Here is a 25208-nt window from a genome sequence, read left to right as displayed (position 1 = left end):
GTGTTAAAGTAATGAAGAAGAATCCCCCGCAAAAACACTTTATCAGGAACAAAAATCGACATTATCAGTTAAATTAAAAATAGTGTTGTTTAGGGGTGTCCCGGATAGCTTGTTTTAAATATCCGGCCGGATACCGGATAACCGGATATCTTAAGATTATCCGGCCGGATATCCGGCCGAATAATTTTTATTTACAAAACCTATAACAGGTAATTTTTTAAGCCAAATATTCCAAAATATCACAACGGTAAAGATTCTACAATGACAAGTTTTGTTTGGAAGCTTTTTAAAATAAATGACCCTTCTGAATCGATAGCAATTTGCATTCCATGTGAAAAGCAGATAAGCAGGGGATCTAATAATTCTTGTCAAAAATCGTTTTCTACTACTCCAACTGCACAATCACGCCAAAAAATTTCATTTAAAACTATAAAGAGAAAATAATATTGAACCTTCAGCATCTTCAATTCCACAAGAACGTTCAAAAGGTAGCATGCTAATTTTAAAGAAAATGTGTGAAATGAAAAAACAAATGTCTATTGAAGATAGTATTTCATCAAAAAAGATATGGGATATTAATAATGAAAAGTCAAAGCAAATACATAAAAAAATAGCCATGATGATCGCTATTTTTTTATGTATTTGCTTTGACTTTTTGACTTTCAATATTTCATTAAAAACTTTCTTCTTTATATCATCATACAATTGAGGAAGAGCATTCTCTGAAAAAAAATGTCTGCTTGGGATTAAATACCTAGGCTGTAAATGAGCCATTAAACCAATAAATCCATCATTTTCAGTAATACTGAAAGTTTTTAATGAAATTACAAAAGCACAGTCCATAAGTTTCACTTCTGATATTTGGACTTGTTCCTCATCTAATGAAACATTTATTTCTTTATTAGGACACTGGATAAAAAATACTTTTGAACGCAAATATGCTGTACTCTATGCTTCACATTTTCCAGAATCTCCCACAGAAATAAATATAGCTGGGAAATTCATCAATATGTTAGAAACCTGGGAAATTAATTCAAAAAGAAGACATCTTTTATTTAAAGATGGTGCTGCAAATATGTCTCTAGGAAGTAAACTTGCTCAAAGAACATCAGTTCATTGCACAATTCATTTATTACAGCTTGTGATTAAGGATGCAGTTTTATCCCAAAGATTAGTAATAGATTAAGTAATAGATTAGTAATAGATTAGCTAAAGCACGTAGGATAGCAGGCCATTTTAATCATTCATCAAAGGCATGTACAGAATTTAAGTTATTACAATAACAACAAAATGAAACACCTCTACTTTTAGTGCATGATGTCCCCACTCAATGGAGCAGTGCATACTTAATGTTAGAATGACTTCAGAAACTTAAAAGAGCAGTTCAAATATATTTAGCTGATCATGAGCTGCCAACATTCACATCAAATGATTGAAAATTCATTAAAAGTCTATTGCATATTTTGAAACCTTTTTATGAACTTACTAGTTATGAGTTTTGATGTCAACAGTTGTTCCAAGTATATGTACTTTACAAAGATTTTTATCAAAAGTTGGTCAAAAAGATGATACAGTTCAAATAACAAAACATCTTTTAGCATCTTTAAATAAAAGATTCTTTTCTCAAGATAATCTAGATATTACAAATGATGAGAGATATGTTTTATCCACCATTATTGATCCTCGCTACAAGCTCAATTTTCTTCCTATTGATAAAAGAGAGCAAGCCAGATCAATGCTATTAGAGGCTGTAGTGAAAAATCAACGAAATAAAAATGAACTTTCATCAGAAGTTATTAATATTGCTACTTGTTCCAATCATTTAACACCAAAAGCCAAAAAAAAGAAAGCTGATTGACGGAGAATGACTTTGATTCTTGCTTTTTAGAACTTGCAGAATATGAAGGAAATGGAGGTAAGAAATTTTTTCTGTTTGTAAGAAATTTTACAACAAACTTGTCGTTTAATAGTACTTAAAGACTAAATAAGAATATCAATTTTTATTATTATTATCAAAAACTAAATAAGAATATCAATTTTTATTATTATTATTATTATCAAAATTCATTCAATTATTATTTTCTTATGACATATTACTGTATATTATCGATAACAGATGTTAGTGTTATATTTATTTAATACTTCTAAAAGTTTTGTAAGTTGTTTATGAAAATTGCTTTGCCAATTTTATCTTATTTCATAAAATATAATAACCAAATTCCTATTTTGTAATTTCATTTGTAATTATTTTTCAGAAAATGATGGTCATATAAATTCAGATCAAGTCTCTCTTGTACAAGCTGCTCAAGAAGTTGATGTTTTCTTTAGTCAATCTATTATAGATAAAAACAATGATGCTTTGAATTATTGGAAATATGAAGAAAAGTTTCCGCTGCTAAAAAATTTAGCCCTTAAATTATTAGCACCACCAGCATCTTCTGTATTTTCAGAGAGATTGTTTTCTGAATATGGAAATATTTATGAGAAAAAGCGATCAAGGCTGTTACCTCAACGCGGAGAAATGTTGTTATTTATACATCATAATGCAAACAAATTTACAAATGAGTGATAAAATCTGTAGTTCTTGCGTACAGTTAGTTCTTAATTCAATTTGAATGATATTTTATTGAATCATTTTTTAAATTTAATTTAGATTAATTAATTATCAGATTATTCAAAAAGATGAACACATTAAAGTTTGTGCTCTAGACTCTGTCATTCTGTCAGTTACCAAAGGATTTGATCATGGTTAAATTGTGTATCTTTAAGACTGCAGCACTAGCTTATATAATTTTTTTTCTTATTATTGATAAACATGAAGTATCCGGTATAACCAACCGGATAATTTTATTATCCGGCTGCATACCGGATAATATACAATTCCGGCCCGGATATCCGGCCGGATAACCTATCCGGGACACCCCTAGTGTTGTTTACGCTTAAATCAAATGATTTATAATGAAAATGATGCGCAATAACAGTGATCTTCGCACGCATGCGTGGCTAAACGAAACGCTGAGACAAGCTTGTTTCGTAATCCATTGTCAAACCGCACGAATTAATTCCTAGACCAAATAGATATGCTGATGCTTTTAAAACTAGGGTTAGGACTATTGTAACTGTAATTGTAAAAATTAAATACAATTGCACATTACAATACAATAATATTGTATTGTAATATTACAGAAACAATAAAAAAAATTTATTTTGTTATTGTATTGCTGTGATGAAAAACAATTACAATAAGTATTGTATTGTTTTTTTTCTAACAATACAATAAAAATTCGAGAACTATTGTATTGTTTTATTTTAATGAATTTTAATTACAATAACTATTGTATTGTTTTGATGAAAACAATTACAATAACTATTGTAGTGTATTACTTTACATTAAAGTAGAAAAGCTAACGTATTTTAACGTATTTATATTCATCTCTGACGAATTTACTATTATTTTTGCTATTTTTTATTTACGGATGAAATATATTGCAAATTTTATTTTTTACATATTTTGATCAGAAAAAATTTACGTTAAAATTATTTTTGTAACTCGGACATGCTGATCCTATAATTATGCGTGGTTGTGGTGACAAATTACAATGAGTGTGCCATATATATAGCACATTTATGATGATCATTAAAAAACCAAGTTACCTATTTTAACCGATTAAAATTGTGTAAATAGGGTAAAAATATTATGTTTTACATGTTGATTAAAAAGTAACAAATGCTGTGTTGATCTTCAAAATATAATATAATACGCAATCGGTATTAATCTTGATCACCTTCGGATCATATTTAGATTTCGCATCACCTATATTGTTATGTATTTCTAAGCTCTAAATGGCCGCAAAATATTGCCTGTCTGATGATAGCCTTACTATTTAAAGTTGCGCAATTTACCATTCTGGCACCCCTTCCCCCTCCCATTATGTTTCAGTAAAATTGAATCAATCATTAAATATTAGTTGTACCCTATTTCAAAGATACAAGGGTATATAGTTGGCAACTGGACTATTAAAACATTTATCAAATTTTGACAATAAAATAATTTTATTACAATAACAATATATTGTTATTGTTTTACAAAGACGAATTACAATGCAATATTTATTGTTATTGTAGTGGGTCATTACAATATACTTTTTTTTCAGATATTGTTATTGTTTTATAAAGATTAATTGCAATACAATATTTATTGTTATTGTATTACAGAATTACAATAATTGTAAATCACAAGTATTGTTATTGTTTCTAAATTAAGTTAATACAATAACAATAATTATTGTTACTGTTAATGTTTTCGTTACAATTACAATAGTCCTAACCCGATTTAAAACACGCTGGAAATATTTGATTAATTTCTTGCGTCCGTAAACCACGGTGGTTTAATTTTAAGCATTTGCGGACATTTATTATGCGCATGCGTTACTTTAGAAACAACAACAACATCGTAATTTTGATTTTTTTTTTGTAATGGTCTTTTACCGTAACCTAATAAAAAAGGTCATATCATTGCTTGAAAGATGTGTATACCAGATATAAATTTATAAACTGTAAAAAGGGGGCCAAGGAAAACACATTTATTTGAAATACTTAAGGTGGCTCACCCCCATTAAAAATCAAAAAAAAAATTTTTTTTTTTTTTTTGAATTATGTTATATTAAGCATCGAAGTACAAAATTCATAATATATTTTTACTATTATATGCTTAAAAAGTAACAAAAAATACCGTTATTGTGGTTAATACAGTTTCCTACTCCTTAGCAACGCCATAGCAACGGTGTAAACAACAAATTTATTCATTACTTTTTGAAGGTTACTTAAGGTTTTGAAGGTAACTTAAAGTTTTGAACTATTTTTCAATGTTAGATCTATTATGCTTTTCTACTGTTCTGTAAAATGTAATATTTCTTAAAAATGTGCTCTGTATCATTAATTCAATGTAATTTAACTGAAAACTATCTATCTGGATATGGCGAACAAAAGGAATAAAATTAGAAATTTAAAGAGAAAATATCATGGAAATAGGTATACAAGGAGAGCAGAGGAAGTAAATGGTTGTAGCAGGAAATCAGAAACAACAAGTGCATCAAAGCTTAAGAAAAAACATAACTTTAGTGCTGCAACAAATTGTGATTCCGAAGTTGACAATTTTTTCTTTATTTGTAACTTTAGAATTATTAAAAATATATTTGAACAGTATTCCACATGCAGTGAGTGTAATAGCAAGCTAACTTTTTTTTCATAATGAATCTATACGTATGGGATTTTCTATTGGAATTATAATACAATGTTCAAACTGTGACTTTGAAAGTACATTTTATTCATCACCATCTGTAAATCAAAGTGTTTCTAGTTCAAAACCATATGAAATAAATTTACGTGCTGTTATGGCATTTCGTGAAATTGGACGTGGTAGAGAAGCTATGTCTACTTTTACTGCTATAATGAATATGCCTCCACCTCTTACGAATCACAGTTATAATATTACAAACAATAAACTACATAAAGTTTATAAAGAAAGCAGTTCTCAGAGTATGAAAGCTGCTGGGTAAAACAAGCTATAGACAAAAAATAAATTTACCTGTAGCAATTATGGAGGAAATTAAACCTATTTTTCAAGAATTATCAAACCCTGAAATGCTAAGAAAGTGTTTACATGGGATGACACAAAACTGCAATGAGTCACTTAATGGTTTGATATGGCAGCGATGCCCTAAAACTACTTTTACTGCAAGGAAAATTCTTGAAATATCTGTTTATTCTTCTATTTTAAATTACAATGATGGATTTTCTTCTTTAAGTTGCATTTTTAAAATGCTTGGGTTTTCTGGAGGTGTTTATTTTGAAAAAGGAGCTTTCAAAAAAGATAAAAACCGACTATCAAATATGTCAAGAAAATCAACTGATGTTAGTAAAACACGAAGAAAACATATAAGATCAATAAACAAAGGTTATTTAGACATTGACAAGGAGAATGATGATATGAAATCTTATGCTAGTGGCAGTTTTTAGTAACTTTTTATAAAAAAAACTTTTTGTTTTTATGTTTTTTTTTTTAAATGTGTTTTTTAAGACTTTCTTATTTTAATATATTTTTCTTACGAAAACGTTAATATCTTCAGTTTGGTTAAAGCTTTTATCTTCAAATTTTCACAGTATGTTGATTAACTTATTTATGAGGGCTGGGACTAGAATTATAACATTTTAAGCATAAATAAATTAGTTTGAATGTAGTTTGTTAGACTGACACAGGCACTAAATCAATTTCTGCACCTTTATTGCTGCCATTTTAGTTTTTTTTAACATTTGAAAAAAATTTTAGTTCCAGCCCTGGAGCAACTATTTAGCTACCATTTGGCAAAATATGGTGTATTCAGTGCAAATTTTACTCAAGATATCATTGTTTTAGCTAAGGTAAGATTTTAGACAAATTATGCTGACTCAGCATCAAAAAATGGAAATTTCATTTTTCTTTTAAGAAGTTAAAGTTTTAATAGAATTTCCTTATATAAAAAATAAAAAACAAGTTTTTAACCTTTATAAATAAAAAGTTAGATTTAGAGGGGGTGAGCCACCTTAAATTTATTAACTTTTATGTGATAAAATACGCAGGAAAATCGGAAATTATTCTATGGTCATCCTTACTACTAAAACATAATAATTCAGCGTTTATTAGAATTTTTATGCTTTAAAGCTATATATACTTAAAAAAAAGATGGTTTTAACTTTATAATAAAAAAAAAAATCAGAGTCCGGTTACTTTTTTAAGTTTAAAAATTTTGTTCATCAAATCTTATATTTTAGCAATAAAAAAACACGTAAAAATGACTGAGTTTCATGAAACAAAACTAAAAACATTATGTAGAATATATGGAGAAAGTCTAGATAATAATAGTGTTCTTTTTACAAAGCATATCGTTAGAATAGAATTTTGTTTTTTTATCCAAATCCATAAGGACCACCCAAATATGCATCCTCAAAAAATGTGTTATAGATGCTTTTCAATATTAAGAAATATTGAATAAAGTTTAAACACTGAACTAATAGTCTAGTCTAATTAGGGTCCAACCTGGACAAAATTTGGATAAAGATGAATTTGGTATCATTCGAAGCGTAATTTTATCTGCTTTAACATATCCAAAATCCACCAAAATCCATATTGGGCAAAAAAAGTTATGATTATTTTAGCTCACCTCACTTTTATTCAAATGTATTGAAAATACAAAAAAAAACCGTCTTGTCTACTGTCAATAAGTTGTAATAACTTGTTATAAAGTTGCTTAGTCTTTATGAAATTTTGCGCAGATATAGCCTAATGTGTTAAAATTTAAAAAAATGAAATGTGCTTCAGAAATCTTTTAAATGCTGATGTCAGCAGTTTTTTTACAATATTTTTTACATAGGCTAATACTTATAGTATATTAACACACCTTTACTTAAAAATTTATTAGATATATAGTTGATATTGAGACTGAAATAAAAAAAACTTGTTTATTAGTATAACTATTTAAAAAAACAAGCATTTTTGAAATATTTTCTTTCATAATAAATATATTTTTAACTACTGTTGAGTAATTTTTCATTTAAGGTTTAAATATTAGTGCTTTTTACACTCGACTAATATAATTAGAAATAATATCAAAAGTAAAATAAAAAAAACATTTTTTCAAAAATGTTTCCATCTCCATCTTCACTACTTTCATATTCATTTTCGCTGTCATTGATATTGACGTCATTTTTTGGTGCATTTGTGCACTCCAAACCTTGGCACTGTCCGCAGGCTGTCATGCAATTTATTCCATGACGTCGACATTGGCATTGTTTTCCACATGGTGTTTTAGTATTAGTGCCGCAGTTATAATGTTAAGAATGTGAATTGGTGCAGGATCCTGAATAAAAAAATACTTAAGTTGAAAAGTTAATTAAAACTATTTTTGGGAGCTGGTTTAAACTTAGATTGTTTATTGAAAAATGAGTATTTTCAAGAAATCCGTTTTGAAAGTAAAATCGGCATTTGTGGTTTATTTTGCTGCTCCAGTATACCTACATTGTCTGTCTTTATAGGTACTAAAACGTCATTTTTTCCTTCTCCATCCCCACTTTGTTTCATCCATATTGACTCCCAACCATTGCTGAATTTGTAAATACACTCGAAACGAATGGTACTTGATCGCGCTTTCAGTTGGTGGTAGTCGTTCTGGCTGAATTCCTTTTTTGGAAGTTGCCACCATTCTCATATATTTTTGTTTCCTTAGTTGTGCTAGCGAGACTTGTTTATTTTTTTCACCTATAGTAATAGTTGAGCTAAATTAAACCTCTGCAAAACAATGTGGACGTATAATTATAAAATAAACAATATTATAAATCAATAAAAAAAAATATGATCATTGTCTTGCATACCATATATGTTCAAAACCACTTGTATTCCAACATTAGCTACCTGATCTTGTGTTGCAAAAGGATCTTGGAATACTGTACATAAAGATTGAGCGAACTCACTATTCGATTCAATAAACTTCAGTACAGCTATCTTTCCTTGACTAAAAAGCGCAAAGGTAGTATCACATCCACTCCATGCATGGATAAACAACAAACATTTTTTCACGTGATATGATAAACTTTATGTAACATTCTTTATGATAATTGTTTCCGTATTTTTTTTTTCATAATTATTTTAGCTTAACGGCGCAAAAAAATCTCACACATGGTTTGATCCCACATGTGAACCAACATAACAAGAATGTCTGTATCATCAGCTATGATAGTCACACATTTTCCATTTTGTACAAGCACAATTCCTTTTGTAGCAATGGTTCTGTCAGCGTCTCCTTCGCATTCCACTACTATATGACCTTTTTCTCTTAGCTTTATTACCAATGCTTTGATCAAAGCAGTTTTGTTATTGCTGTTTGACAGAAATTCAGATTGTTTGCAGTTCACTTGGTTTTTTGGTTGGAATACAATGTTGATAGACTTTCTTGCTCTCCTTTGATGTTCTTGATCTTTGATGGATGATTTGTAACCATCAAAAATAATTAAAGTATGATTACCATACTTTTTTGTAATATATGTACAATATTGTTTAATAATGTCTGAATATGTAGCTGGGAGACTCCAAAAAACTCGATGCAGCAAAGCTCCGCCGTCAAGAATATAGGTTGTGTCATTATTCACTGTTAAAATTGTTGAATCCTTAATGAGTTCTCTACCAAGCTCTGCTTTGTTTGGTTTCCTCATTAATCCATCTTTGAAGAGAGATGTGGGCTCCGGTGTTAATTCATATTCGAAGCAGTCAGTCAAATCTTCAACCCTCTCAATTAGCATGATTAGTCTTTGGAACGAAGCATTAGGATCTACGTGGACTGCATCGCCATTAACTTTAACAGATGGCATCAACTTGGCAAGGGTCTTGACCTGCTTTGAATGCTTGATAGCTGCTTGATTGACTGCAATATTATTAAGACTGTTTTGAATCTCTAAACCCACATTTTCTGCTTGATCACAATTGATTTCATCATTCTTATCAACACATAGGCTAGTAAATATACATTGAAGTCCTGAGTCTTGAAATTCAAATGGGTTAAACAGCTCGAGCTGCTCCTTTAATGCTTTAAAATCTTTAGTATCTCTTTTTCGCCGAGACTCACCAGATTCACAATGTTGCTGACTGCTCTCAAAACGATGCTTTGTCAATGTTGACATGGAATCATGGATTGCTCCGCATTTGTGCAAGTTACTGACCCAAAGATTCCTTGTAGACTCTGACATACGCCTTCCTCTAGTTAAGCCTCCATTGCTTTTCATTGATTTTATCATGCACTGTTCAATTACTAAATCCAGCCAAAGACCAGCCCAATATCGATCTGTGCGTCTAATACAATGGTAACCTGATTTACAGTAAAGCCAAGGATGTTCTGAATTAAGTGAGTGCAAAGATTGTAGATACAACCGAGCACTTTTGGCATAGTTTATATGCCCTGTTGCGGCAAATAAATAAGCATCAGCCTGGTGGCTTCCAGATGTTCGTGCCAGTTCCCAGTTCTCTCTGCTCTGATGAACATTTTGATAATGCTAATGTATTCAAGATATTGCAACCATAGTTTTGCTGTTCTGGATGAATGGGAAAGCTGTGTTTTTAAATTTTCAATAAGATTTGTGAATCTTATAACTTCACTACTATTGTTTATCACTTCCAAATCCATGTTTCCTTAGACCAGATCCTGATACATATTTTCTAGAGAACTATCAGCATCATCTTTGGGGCTTTTTTTAAAAAGTAGACTCATTAAGGTAGACTCAACTAAGAAGTGAGCTCTTAGTGCTCTAGCTACTGCTTTACCAGTCATTATATGCGTGACAGAGTTGTTTGCATAAATAAGTTCCAGTAATCTATTCAGCCCTGATCCCTCCATGACCATACCAATACTTCCTAGGAAGCTCATAAAGATGTGGAATCTTTATGAGCTTCCTAGGAAGTATTGGTATAGTCATGGTCAAAATTCAGCTCTACAGTTTACCAAGTACACAAAATATATTATTTGAAAAGAAAAATTAGTGCATTTTGAGCATGCTATGCTGGTATTAAAGTAAAAAATGATGGTGTCATCATTTTATGTAATTAATTTTTACATTTTTATAATTTGTAAACCAAATTTTTTTAAAAATATTATATGAATCGCGTCATTTTTCGCTGAATTATGACAATTTATTGACAGCAAGTCGTACGGGTTTAGTTTATTTTTTAAAAAAAAATCTACAAAGTGAGGTCAACAATAATATTTATAACTTTTTTTGCCCAAAATGAATTTTGGTGGATTTTGGATATATTAAAGTAGATAAAATTACGCTTCGAATGATACCAAATTCATTTATATCCAAATTTTGTCCAGGTTAGCCCTTTTTTAGACTTATTTTGACTAGACTATAAAATAAAAATCTTGGCCTGAAAGTTGCATTGCAACTGAATGTGTTTGCTTTAAAGCCAATAAAGGAAGAATAAAAGAGAAAAAGATAAGTGGAAGACCTTTAAGTATTAGTTATAGTGAAAATATTTGGACAAGACATATAATAAATAACATACATACTAAACTTTTAGCTCAAACAAAATTTAATCTTAAACTGCAAGATAATAACTGCATCTTAAACCCTCATGTGCATCTTTGTGTGTGTACTATTTGCAACGACATTATGCATAAACTAATTATTATAGAAAAATGTCTTCATTCATTCTGCGCACTATTTCTATTACAACTTATCATTGGCAAACTAATATCAAAAACAAAATGCCCTAAATAATACTTATCAATTCCAAGTGATGGGTTAATTTCATCAACCAATACCATTGAAATGATAGAAAATTTGCAAGAAGTATGCAAGCAAGGCTGTGGTAAATTGTTTAAAGTCACACAACTGTCAGAACAAAAGAAACATCAAAAAACTTGTCAGACAACTACGATATCAAGTTCAACAACATTATCAATATTATCGTCATAAACTACACAAATAAACTTTTAAGATATATTTGCATTAGATTCAACAAATATTATACCAAGAAATATTGAAGATGCTGCTCTGCATGTAATAAAACAAAAAATGTCTCAAACAACATCAAATGTAATTGAATTTTCAACAGGTGGACCAAGGGTAAGACTATCTTTACAAAAACAGAGACTGTAAAATTACTATAACAAAACAAAAATGCTTGTATTTTTTTATTAGGAAACTATAGTATGATTTTTTGAATATTTTAAATAAATTACACAATATTTTAGCCCTTATGCTTTACATTAATACCAAGAGCCTACAAAGAAAGTTCAGATGTATGTTTACGCACAATTTGCAGACGACAATTACAGCTAAAAAATAATATGAGCAAAACATGTGGAGAAAGCATCAGTTCTACAATCAAGCAAACTGCTACTCTTTTGAAATCTTTTAATGAAAATGAAAAAGAATATATTCTGAACAAATCATTTATTTCAAAAGCCAAAATATCTGCTGAAGAAATGGTCAGTTTAAAAACAACCATGAGCATTACTTATGTTAACATGAAAATATTATCTAGGTACAGAAGATTGCAATTATTATATAGAAATCTTGAAAATATAAATTCAACACTTTTAATAGTTATTGATAATAAAAAAAAACATTATCATTTTAGTTGGTCAAAAAACAACAATGTAATATATGCTTCTAATGCAAAACAAAGAAATGTAGCTAAGAAATGGTCGTGATGATCTTATTGTTAAAAACACTCCATTTATTGTTGAAAAAAAAGATTCAAAAAGTTCTTATGAAATCAAGGAATTGCCATGTGCATATATCGAAAATCTACAAGGACATATAACAAATGTACTAGATAGACTAGATAGGTACAAACAAACCTTTTTTAAAAAATGCTTTAACATACTACAATTAAATTACTTAAAAATACTAGAATTAAATGCAATAATATAAAAACAAAAACTAATTTTTCTTGCTATAATTTTAGCAATAACCAATTATTATAAATTCTTTTAAATTCTTTTCTCATATAACCTCTTAAAATCTCTTAAAACTTTTTCTTTCTCTTAAAATTCTCTTTAAAAATCTTTCATAACTCTTTCTTAATACATCTTCAAAAACTCTCTTTAAAACACTTCATTAAAATTTTCCCGAAAACATCTCTCTAAAGAGAGGGCTCAAGAAAATCTACTAAAATCTCTCTTAAACAAATCTAAAAAAGTCTCCAAAAAAATCTAAAAGATTTTCTCAACCGTTCCTTTTCTATCTGTCTGCAGGTATTATTTTGAATTCTCATCCAGACAATATAATTCTTTTTCTTCAAGCTCATTCAATACTTTTTGTTTCAACTGCTGAGTCATGGTATTCTTTAAAACAAGTTTTACTAGTTTTCTTTTTATAAGTCTTTATATAAGAGTGGCTACAGAACTTTATAGAACTTTACTAATTAAAATCATATCATTGTGTTTCAAGTCATGTTTGTGAAAAGAGTTTTAATCATTAATGGTGGGACTCATTCATTTTTCATGTCATTAGACATGTGTGTCCACCTGGTATTTTTGGTTGACTCGCTCTTTTCCTCGTTCGAATGTAGCGTGTTTGAGTCGGGTAAAACTTAAAGATAATGTTTACAATTTTCTTCATCTTCCCTCCTCACAATATATATATATATATATATATATATATATATATATATATATATATATATATATATACATATATACACACACACACACACACAAACATATTATTGGTTACAGAAAATTGAATCAAAGATTTCATGAAGTACTTCTGTGAAAACTGGCTAAATGCTTCAATTACAACCAAGCTTCATATGCTAGAGTACCATGCATTACCTTTCATTAGAAAATGGGGAGTAGGACTAGGTACTTATGGAGAGCAAGGGGAGAAAGTAATCATGCTGAAATCAACCGCATGAAGAGTACCTACTGCCATATGAAAGGACTAAGTAGATTAAAAACCATAATGAATGAGTATTTCATAAAAAACAACCCAACAGTAAAAAAAAAATACCAAAGAAAAGCTCAGCCAAGAAAAAGAAAAATTGTATATACTAAAAATAATCCGATAAAATACTGCAAAATGTTTTAAAGAAAATAAATGGCAGTATTAAAGCCTACATAATATTTCTGTCAGTATTTTTAACCTTTCAAATAAAAAGAAAACTTATCAATCTTTAAAAGCATTATATTATCATAAAAAAAGTAACCGGTTTTTGATTTTTGCTTTAAATGATTCACAAACTTTTATATTAAAAAAAAAAAAAAAATCAAGATAGTCACTAAAAAATTTAAAACTTTAGAATGTAGACTAAAATGTAAGCACAGGTTAAACTTCGCCAAAAAGACAGCTAAGTTTCACTTTAATCCCACTTCTATTCTCTTTGTAAAAATATTTAAATGATAGCTTTGATGACACATACCATACCTAAAGTATTGTTTTGATATCATTTCTTATAGACTATTTAGATATATCTACAAATAAATCTAATTTGAAGTTTAGGCAACTTTATTAGTTCTCTGTTTACTTGCGAACATTATTGTTTACCAATATTTGAGCAAAATGTAACGCATGCGCATAATAAATGTCCATCACTAAACCACTGTGAACAAGCATTTAAACTATCAGCATTAATTTAGAAAATATATGAGATCAAACATTAAGTTAAAAGATATATGAGATTAAATATTAAATTAAAAAATATATGAGATCATACACTAATGTTTTTCTGTAAATGTTTTAAACTATTATCATGAAAACGAATTAAAACGATGTAAAGCGATTCAAATCATAACACGAGTATCATTGAAAAATGTCAAAAACGCAGTTATTCCAGAAAAAATCGGTGACGGAAAAATTCGGAATTTCACATACCTAATATGCAATCATCTTTAAGGCGTCTTTTAGATGTCTCAGTTTTATCTCAGATGTCTTGAGACATCTGAGACACTAAATAGACATCTCATAGACGTCTTGGTGCCCACTGGGAAGAGGTTTTTATTCCATTTTAATTGTGCTGTTTCCTACCTCAAATACAAGTTCTTTGGGAACTTTTAGAAGCCCAAATTTTTCTTTTGAAATTTTTTTTAGAGTCGCTGCGTTTTCGTTTTACAATAGGTGTAACCTGGATTACAGGATCATTAATGTTTAGAAATTACATCGTGCATTCTTCCATGAGTTTTTTCTTGGCATAATTCACCCTAATTTCTGGAAGATTTTTATTTTTGGCCTTTATAACTTCTTCACTGGTCATTCTTATTCGAAGGATGCAATAATCAAGAATAGTCTTGCTGTGTTTAAAAACCTTGTGAAGTGTTGGTGTTAGGTGGTACCATCCAACACATATCCTTTAAATATCAAAACAATCAGCCGGAGGCCTTCAGCCAGCAAGAAATGATCATTTTGACAAGCATTTTCGCAAATACAAATGGTATTTCTCGAACAATACAGTTTTAATTTCACGAAAACTTACATTTTAACAAGAACCAAGGACATTTTAACTATATTACTATAAAACTCACTCTGATCGGAATTATAAAAATCGTAAAACCGGTGAATTTCTTCGGATTCGACAAAATGGGTGTAAACCCGATGACCTCAAAATAGCTCTAGTATCAATATTTTTTTTTCGAATTGTGAATTATTGCGGGTAAAAATGTTAGCGGATTCATACAAAACGAAAAGAAATAATCCAGTTAATCCATTGTTTTTTTAAATTTTGTTTTGTTTATACTATGGATAGCTGTGTAAACTTTCAACTTAATGCCACAAGAAGAACAAACTTTCAAAAAAGAAATGTAAGTAAATCCAATATTCATATCTAAAATATACATTACAATTATTTCCAATTATGAATCTTTTTGTGCATCTAGCCAACACAGTCTTACGTTCAAAAAATATGTTTTAGGAGCTTTAAGAAGTTCTTTATCAATTTAAAAGGTCAGCTGATGATTGTTTCATTAAATGATTAAAACCGTTAAATAGTTACAAGTAATTTTTTCATTGCATTTGCTTTTGTGAAGTCTATTTTATAAACATATCACAAAGGCAACAATTATATATTATAGAATTTCCAATAAAAAAATTATTTTTTCCAAGGTATAAAAAAGACATGCACACAGCAGCAATTAAACAGTAATTTTAAAGTAGGGAAGTTACTATGTTATGTTAAATAATTTTCATCACACTAAATCAAAGTTATCCTTTATTGTTATTTCTGTCTGTCTGTGTTGACGCTATACATAATAACATTTCCACACTTAGTATATTTAATGTGCTTTTAACATTTTTTATTCAAGGGGACAAAAAAAAGATGCCTAAGCAGTTCCAGTATCATTGACTTTGTCACAAAAAATTCTTTTGGCAGACTGGATTAGACAATGCAAAGAAGTTTTAATAGAAAAATTTGATGGCAAGTTTGTGCTCAAAAACAGCAAAGATTACCAATCTTGAAAAAACCCAGGCATGGGAAGCTATCTGTTCTGAAGATGTTGCAAATGGACTCCCCATTCCAAACATCATCTACCTAAGATGTGTATTACTTTCTTACATTTCCAAAAGTATTCTAAACCTAGTTTATAAATTAGATTACCAAATTTTATTGACAATAGATCATAGCTTGGTTTGTCAGAAGCAGGATCCATTTCGCCAGAAAAAATGCATAAATCCTGAAATGCAAGTTATTATAAACCCTTAAAAGGAAACCTTCTCCACTTCCACTCAATAAATAACAGAAAATAACTTTAAAGAGCATCAAAAAAAGTCCTAAAAATCGTTCTAGCAAACTAAAATTGAGCAATTCAATTCCATTCATACATATAAAGCTCATAATATTTCCATGCCAAGTGTGAAACTGACATCACACAACTTCTTTTTAAGACCTGCATATTGCGCTCCTATTTACATTTTATCTCCAACGATGCTTCGTAAAAGTATTGAAACAGTACTGCTTAATTATTCCAAACAGCCTTCAGCCATCCACCTAATTAAATTTAACTTTAAATTTATATTTAATGCAAAATTTTTCAGTTTGGCTTTGTTCAAAGGAGAAGCTCTGTAAATAACATATTTCTTATCATAAAAAATTTTACGTGACAAACGAGTAGAATTTGACGCAAAACATCATTCAAAACTAATCATTCTAAACCATGATTAATACGACGCCAAATAATTTAGAATACTTATTTTTGCTAAGCATATTGGAACTATCATTACTGGATAAGAAAGCCCAATTACACGATAAAGAAATTATCTTTAAGACCATGACAATGTAAAATACTTAAAAACGAATTTGAAATAAAAGAGGTTTCTGTGCTGCTCTGTTCAATGAGGTCAAAAAATAAACTACTAACAGCATTTGATTCTGAAATTTTTACTCGCAAGAAGATTGATAGACCAGATTTCTTGCTTATTGTAGTAGATTCATAAATCATTAAACCAACTACTTACTTGAATGCTTTTTTTTATGCAATAAAATGATGGCTTTAACATCACGGATATCCTCACAGAAGTTCTCGAAATGTCTTTGTTTTAAAAAATCACCTGAAATGATTTTTTAAAGTAGTTAAGCAATTATCGCAAGAAATTATCGCAGAAATTCTTGAAATGATTAAAATTTCATAAAAAAATGTTTATTTTTGCAATAAAAAGAAAAATTGACGACAAAAAGATTTGTTGATGAAGAGAATAAGCCAAAATGATTAACTTCCAATACAGCTCTTGCGCTCTTAATTAAAGACAAACAATATTAAATGACAAAACAAGCAGCAGCTTCATGCGAAGGCGATGATTAAATCTTTAGTTAAATTTAAACTACTTCAAGAATTTTAAAGTATTTTAGAGCATTCATGAAAACTATTTTAAAAAATCACTGTTTTCCGAAATTTACTAATATCATTTTACCAGTAAATTTTCGGTGAAAGCTCAACCCTATATCAAATGTTTTCAAACTATATAGTTAAAAAAAGGATTTTGAGATGGGTCTTTTAGAGGGGTCTTCCCCCTTAACATCAATTAAATTTTAACAAATTTATCAATTGTTCTTCCAACACACGGGCTTGATAATAACTTAATGAAATTAATTATTCAAATTATCCAACACCAATCCATCCAGTTACTTTAAAACTATCTCGCAATCACTCAAATTAGTTACTTATCATTTATTAACACGTACATACATACATATACACGTACATACATATACACGTACGTACATATACACGTACACACTTCCACAAATACATTTGATTAAGAGCATTTTTTTTATACTTGGGAGTACTCTGATGATCAAGCTTTAGATTTTATAAATCGAACAATTCAAATTCAAAACAAAAAAACTTTGATAATAAAAAATTAACGAGAAAAAAAAAATTCAAAAATAATTTTCTTTTCACTTTTAAAACAAGCATAAACTTTTTTTTATTTATAACAAATAGATCGTTTTTAATGGTTTCTCGTAAAGTTAAGCATTCTAACACAACCCGTGATACAAAACATTCGAAAATATTATGTTAAAGTTTAATCGAAAAAAAGAAAAACGCTATTAGTCACAATAATTGAAATTCTTTATTTATAAGACATCTGTGCTTAGTCTATTTGCACATAAAAACACATGGTACACTCTTAAGCAATAATAAAAACAGAGAAAACAGAAATACTATCAACAACTGTTCGAAATGAGATTCAGCTTAGATAATTTCAATTCAAACTTAATCAACGGTTAGCACAAAAATGAAAACTTTTTTTGGAAAAGTAGCTGGAAAATTTGAAATACTTTTTTTCAGTATTATTTCAATATGTTCTCATTTTAATGGTATGTATCCTTTTTTTAGTACCGTATATATGTATGTATGTATGTATGTATGTATGTATGTATGTATGTATGTATGTATGTATGTATGTATGTATGTATGTATGTATGTATGTATGTATGTATGTATGTATGTATGTATGTATGTATGTATGTATGTATGTATGTATGTATGTATGTATGTATGTATGTATGTATGTATGTATGTATGTATGTATGTATGTATGTATGTATGTATGTATGTATGTATGTATGTATGTATGTATGTATGTATGTATGTATGTATGTATGTATGTATGTATGTATGTATGTATGTATGTATGTATGTATGTATGTATGTATGTATGTATGTATGTATGTATGTATGTATGTATGTATGTATGTATGTATGTATGTATGTATGTATGTATGTATGTATGTATGTATGTATGTATGTATGTATGTATGTATGTATGTATGTATGTATGTATGTATGTATGTATGTATGCATACATACATGAATGTATGACTATATGCATTCATTTATGCGTATATGATGTATGGTGCGTGCGTGTGATAAACGCAAATTAAGCGCTTCATGGTTTACCGCAGGTGTACTTGGGCAAGTCAATGTATCTGTAGAGAACGCTAATGTTTTCTCGAGGCTTGGGAGCGATATCAGTTTAACCTATTTCATTAACATGGGAAGTCATGCATACCCGGAAAAAATAGAAATTGATGCTCGTTCTCCATCAAACGCAAACAAAATATTTCTTCTACTCTCAATTGAGTTGACCAGCGGGATACCAGTTGTAAAAACATATAATAACTCTGACGTTTTATCATATGAACGAAGAATAAGTGCTTTGTTAGAGCTTGCCGCAAATAAACCAGCTGTTATTTTCAAGTTAAAAAATACGTTGAACAGTGATTTTGAAAGAGAATATCGGTGCACTGCATTATACCCAAACTATGTGCACCCTTATGGATTGATTGTACTTCATAGAGCAAGTAAGTTTTATGTTGATCATATCTGTATTGATCTTTTTTTTATTAACATTACTATAAAAATCTGACTTATTGTTTTTTGCATTATTTTACTTTCAAAATTTTGTGTACGAACTTCAAAACTAACTCTTCTGGTGGAAGTTTATGTAAACAAAACATTTAAAGTATTACTTATAAAATATATTGATAAATACACACGTTTTTTAAATCAAAAAATTTAAATTTGTTTTTGCTATAGCTGTTTCAATTTATATTTCTTAATAAATAATTGTAAATAAATAAATAAATAAATAAAGTGCCACCTTTCTTCTTGTAAATACGAGAGAAACAGATGGTGACGAGATTAAAATAAGGAGAGAAAAAACAACATTTATTAATACGGCGTTGATAAAGTGTGATTATATTCAAAGATATCTTCAATATTAATTATGTATGCGTGCAGTCATTATTCACGTAAAAATTTGCACACACACCTAGGGGAGAGGGGGGGGGGCAGCTTTGAACATTTTTTAAACTTTCTTTTTGTAAATCAATATTTTAATTATTATAACCATTTTTTCTTTCTGAATAGTGTTTTATTAAAAATCACGAGCTAAAAATTAAGTCAGAGTTTCTTTAACATGCGTGAAAATGTTCAAAACTGCCCCAACCTGAGGTATATTTGAATACACCTGAGGTAGCTTTGAATACACCTGAGGTAGCTTTGAACACACCTGAGGTAACTTTGAACACACCTGAGGTAGCTTTGAACACACCTGAGGTCGCTTTGAATACACCTGAGGTTGCTTTGAATACACCTGAGGTAGCTTTGAATACACCTGAGGTAACTTTGAACACACCTGAGGTAGCTTTGAACACACCTAAGTTAGCTTTGAATACACCTGGGGCAAATGGAAATAATTAGAAGTGAAATTTTTTTCTTTTAAAATAGAGCATTGATTTGTATTTAAATTTCATTAAGTTTAAGTTTCTAATAGTAAAAATCAGTTATTTTTTTCTATACTATCTAAACTTATAATCACTCTAAAGAATTGACAAAACAAAAGTTTTAAAGCTATATAAGCTTTAAATAGAAGCAAATTTTAAAAATAAAAAAACTTAAAGAACTAACTAAACCTTAAACTCCAAAAAGAAAAACGATTTTACCGGTAAATAGAAACGAATTAAGTTTAAGTTGTGTTTTTCAAGCCATAATTCGTTTTAAAGCTTTTTATTAGGTAGTCTTTTAACAGTATTTCCTCATCTTTATAAAATAGTTGTGCGACAATATATTTAGCTGTCAAACCAAGCTCGGTCTTAGATAATAAATTTTTATACTTCTTTATTCTTTAATGTAAAGTATTACGTTTTATATTATAAGTTATAGCAGTTTCGTTTGGCTTCATTAATCCATTTGCAGCTTAGAGAAAGCATGCATTAATATCTTCCTGTATGACTTCTGTCACTCTCTTTTTTTTTTATAACTTCGAACCATTTTTATTGTTAAATAATCAAAATTCAGACCGTAATAATCAAGCAATAAAACGCGAGAAGTTTAAAGAACGGTTCAAAACTGCCCCAACAGCATTTTAAATAATAAACAATGATTTTTCCAAAAAAATTATCTCAATTACTGACATTTTCTGCTTAATTGTAAATCTTATCAATTATCCTGTCTTATAAATAACATTAAACATCTCACCAGTTAGAAATGTGGTTAGGAAAATTTTACAACTTTATATCGAAATGTTTACGATTTGTCCTCAAAAACAAACCAATCATTTATTTTGTGCAGTTTATGCTAAATGCTAGGAAAGAGAGGTGACAGCTGCGAGGGTAAACATTACCTTCACAAAATATTTGGCTTTATTAAACTAAAATACAAAAACGCTTCAAAAATGTATTTCTTCAAAGCTGTCCCCCTCTCCCCTACATACATACATACATACATACATACATACATACATACATACATACATACATACATACATACATACATACATACATACATACATACATACATACATACATACATACATACATACATACATACATACATACATACATACATACATACATACATACATACATACATACATACATACATACATACATACATACATACATACATACATACATACATACATACATACATACATACAGTATTGGACAAAACATTTGCAACCAACATCGAACAATGCTAAAAAGTGTTCCTAATTTACATGTTTTAAAAACGAAACGAACTATACTACCACAGCAAACAGTTCAGGGGTCTGGAGTCATAGCATGCCATGACATGAGCAATTAGCTGACAGGTGACAGCACACAGGCAGAATTTCGTTGAGAAGTGCCATTTCGCAGCGGACAAAACAAGTGCAACTTTTTTGGTTTGTTTTATTTTCTTAAGTCTGGTCCATGTCAACGTCACGGAAGTTTTTTAATAATTAAAGGAAGTATCCAGAAGTTTCCAGAAGCATGCAGAAGCTTCCAGAAGTTTCCAGAAGTTTCCAGAAGCTTCCAGAAGCTTCCAGAAGTTTCCAGAAGAAGCATCTGGAAGCATCCAGTAGCATCCAGAAATATCCAGAAACATTCAGAAGCATCCAGACGCATCCAGAAGCTTCAAGAAGCATCGAAAAGAAGCATCTAAAATCTTTTAGGACAGATTCACACAGGTTCATTTTACTATATAAGAGACATGTAAATCGACATGTAATTCAGTCAGTATATGGAAGTCAATCAGTCAGTATTATCAAGACAGTTTATCAAAGTGAGTTTTATCAAAGTGTTTTATCGAAGAACATCAATACAAGAAGTGAAATACAACAAGTGTTTCATTACATCAATACAGTCCACATCCAACCAAGACGTTGTGTTCCACAGAGCATTACTGTATCATCACAAGGTAAATGTAACCCGGTAAGCCTTGAGAAGCATGATTATTTATTTTTATTATTTTTATGACAAAAATGGCTCCCGACAGTCTTGGATTGGAACTAAGAAAGAAAATTATTGGCGATTACGTAAGTGGAATGTCACAAAAAAGTATTTGTGATAAATATCGCGTGAAAAAATGGACCGTATCAAGACTATGTTCCAAATATCGTTCTACGGGAAAGTTGGCAGCAGATAACAAAGGTGGAAGACCGCGTTTCACCACTTCTAGAGAGGTTTCTATGATCGTCAGATCCGTCAAGAAGGATCCCTGGATATCATCAGTCGAGATACAAAAGCAATTAGAGCTGCCTGTATCGGACCGAACAATCAGACGACGTGCTGTTGAAGCCGGATTGTTTTCTCGACGCCCTGCAAAGAAACCGCTGATTTCACTTAAAAACCAGAAGAAAAGACTCCTGTTTGCTACATCTCATATTGACTGGAATGTGAAGAAATGGCGAACTGTCCTGTTCATTGAGGAATCGAAATTCAACATCATTGGGAGCGATGGCATTTGCCGTGTACGTCGACCGGCCGGAAAACGCCTCGATTTACGTTACTGCCATAAGACCGTGAAGCATGGTGGAGGCAATGTAATGGTCTGCTAACGGTCTAGATCCAATACATCGAAACGATGGAATAATGGACCGTTTCATGTATAAAAATATACTGAAAGATGTTATGTCACCTCATACTAAATGGAATATGCCAATAAAATGGGTTTTTCAGCAAGACAACGATCCGAAACACACTGCAAAAGTAGTCAAGCAGTGGTTTCAAGACAACCACCTATCGGTGATGGATTGGCCGCCTCAATCTCCGGATCTCAACCCTATCGAGAACCTGTGGGAGATCGTCAACCGCAGAATTAATCGTGAAGGTGTTCGTAATAAGGATTAACTGTTTGAACAAATTCAAAAGGCCTGGGCAGCGATTCCACAAAGTTTCATTGATCACCTGATCGAATCTATGCCTCGAAGATGCAAGGCTATGATCGACAACAAAGGATTCGCCACGAAATATTGATAGCGAAATACAGCTTGGTCAACATTTTGTCGAGCTGCACTTGTTTTGTCCAGAAGGAAATCAACTTCTTTTAATACTTTTGATTAATTTTTTTAATTTTCGTGTACAAATAATGAACTTTGTGATGAATAAAACTTGAAGAACTTTGTCTCTAAACAGTTACATAGTTATTTTTCTAAATTGAAAAAATGCAGCACTTTTATATAAAGAAACTAAACTAGCATTATTTGGTTGCAAATGTCTTGTCCAATACTGTACATACATACATACATACATAATTTTTTTGCATGTATGTTCTATTTTTTTCTCCTCATTCATTAATTTTTTTTATTAGTTTCTCCAAAAATCAACGAAAAAACTTTCTTTTCTACATCAACACCTCATCACGTGGTGATTGACTCAAAAAACAACGAATTTAGATGTGAGGCTCATGGGACACCTACACCAGAAGTTCAATGGCTTTTAAACACAATAATACTAGCAGAAGGATACGACTTCGCTGTTTTGAAAATTAACAATGCTCAACCCAGCGATTCGGCCAAATATCTTTGTCGTGCAACAAACGTTGGTGGGACTGACGAGAAGGAAATGACGCTACTCGTTGCTTGTACGAAATGTTGTCATTTTATATGAATCAAAGTGCATTCTTCTTTAAGTTTCATTTTTTATTTTCATTAAATAAGTGCCATACTTCTTAATATTTAGATATCCGTTCTAACAACGAATACAGTCGTGAGATCTTAGAAGTAGGTTCATCAGTTAATGAAATTTGCAACATTGACGGTTTTCCCATTCCCACATGGATTTGGCTGAATCCGTCTCAGAAAATAATTAGTACCGATAAAAGTCTGATGTTTGGGAACATAAACGAGTTCGGAAACTATACTTGCATTGGTAAAAACACTGCTGGCGAAAAAAAATATGTTTACGAAGTAGACCGGATTGAACGTAAGTAAAAAATTTTTTATAGTTTTCCAAATAAATTCAAACATCTAATGAAAATAATTTTTAAAAGAATAATTATAACATAAGGTCAAAAGAAAATCCTGTTGTAACCAGAACAATAATAACGAAAAAAAAAGTATTCTTAATTATATTTGTCTCTCTGGGCGTTATCAAATTTTACTATTTTTCTTTTTCAAAACTTTTTTTTATATATAATCATAATTAAAAGTTTTAAGAGAAATTTTGTTTAAAGATATGAAATGGAAATGCATTTTATAATCATGTGGGCACGTTTCTACTGGAGACCAGAGGCTCAAAGTTTGAATAGGCGCGAGTCGAGCTACTGATGCTTGCGTAAGCCCATCTCGCGCAATTTAGATCTTTAAATTTTATGTAAAACTTTTTGTCACTCATTTATATCTTCTAGTATTCCTCTATAGATCTAAATGAAAGAAAAATAGCTTTCGGTAAAAAATTTTGGAAACTGAAAACTCCCCTAACTTAAATACAGACGAAAGTAATTTACTTAAAAGTAAACTTGATACGATTGTTATATTTGATTGTTTTGTTTGATTGTTTTTTACAACTAGGTAAATTGATAACTGCAAGCAGAAGTGTAGGAGCCGGTAAACTTGTTCAAAGCTCAATAACAATAGTGTTTGGGGTATATTTTTTGGCAGACCTTTTTTTGACAGAAATATAATCTGTTTGTATATATAAACATCATAAACAATTTTTATTAACAACTATGTAATAATACCATGCGAATATGTAATATATTATAAATATCTCCATATACCTTTTACATAAATCTTTTATATATATATATATATATATATATATATATATATATATATATATATATATATATATATATATATATATATATATATATATATATATATATATATATATATATTTATATATATATATATAAACACATACACACACTCAACGTCTTGTTTTGTGAAAATTTATGTTGATGTGATAAAGTTAGTGA

General features: G+C 29.9%; 2 protein-coding genes and 4 pseudogenes across 2 annotated transcripts; 4 read left to right on the top strand and 2 right to left on the bottom strand.

Moving 5' to 3' along the window:
* The first annotated feature begins 218 nt into the window (after positions 1–218).
* Positions 219–2631, top strand: LOC149894558 (uncharacterized). Its single transcript, XM_090065422.1, has 3 exons — positions 219–488; positions 906–1915; positions 2256–2631. Exon 2 carries the CDS (start codon positions 1502–1504, stop codon positions 1856–1858), a length of 357 nt encoding a protein of 118 aa, XP_089921548.1. The 5' UTR covers positions 219–488; positions 906–1501; the 3' UTR covers positions 1859–1915; positions 2256–2631.
* A 1806-nt stretch (positions 2632–4437) lies between these two features.
* On the top strand, positions 4438–6623 carry LOC149894557 (uncharacterized; annotated as a pseudogene).
* A 1021-nt stretch (positions 6624–7644) lies between these two features.
* On the bottom strand, positions 7645–8275 carry LOC149894556 (uncharacterized; annotated as a pseudogene).
* A 129-nt stretch (positions 8276–8404) lies between these two features.
* LOC149894555 (uncharacterized) lies at positions 8405–10454 on the bottom strand (annotated as a pseudogene).
* A 484-nt stretch (positions 10455–10938) lies between these two features.
* LOC149894554 (uncharacterized) lies at positions 10939–11682 on the top strand (annotated as a pseudogene).
* Positions 11683–18117: 6435 nt separating this feature from the next.
* On the top strand, positions 18118–25021 carry LOC145191924 (protein amalgam-like). The gene is made up of 5 exons (XM_090076956.1): positions 18118–18340; positions 18929–19327; positions 23598–23870; positions 23969–24211; positions 24799–25021. Exons 1-5 carry the CDS (start codon positions 18259–18261, stop codon positions 24909–24911), a joined length of 1110 nt encoding a protein of 369 aa, XP_089933082.1. The 5' UTR covers positions 18118–18258; the 3' UTR covers positions 24912–25021.
* The last annotated feature ends 187 nt before the right edge of the window (positions 25022–25208 follow it).

Source organism: Hydra viridissima, unplaced genomic scaffold (genome assembly GCF_058129835.1).
Source record: "Hydra viridissima isolate aposymbiotic clone 2 unplaced genomic scaffold, HvirCarnegie_v1 scaffold_1, whole genome shotgun sequence".
Taxonomy (NCBI): domain Eukaryota; kingdom Metazoa; phylum Cnidaria; class Hydrozoa; order Anthoathecata; family Hydridae; genus Hydra; species Hydra viridissima.
The sequence above is the reverse complement of the archived record's forward strand: the minus strand, read 5'-3'. Positions and strand labels throughout refer to the sequence as shown.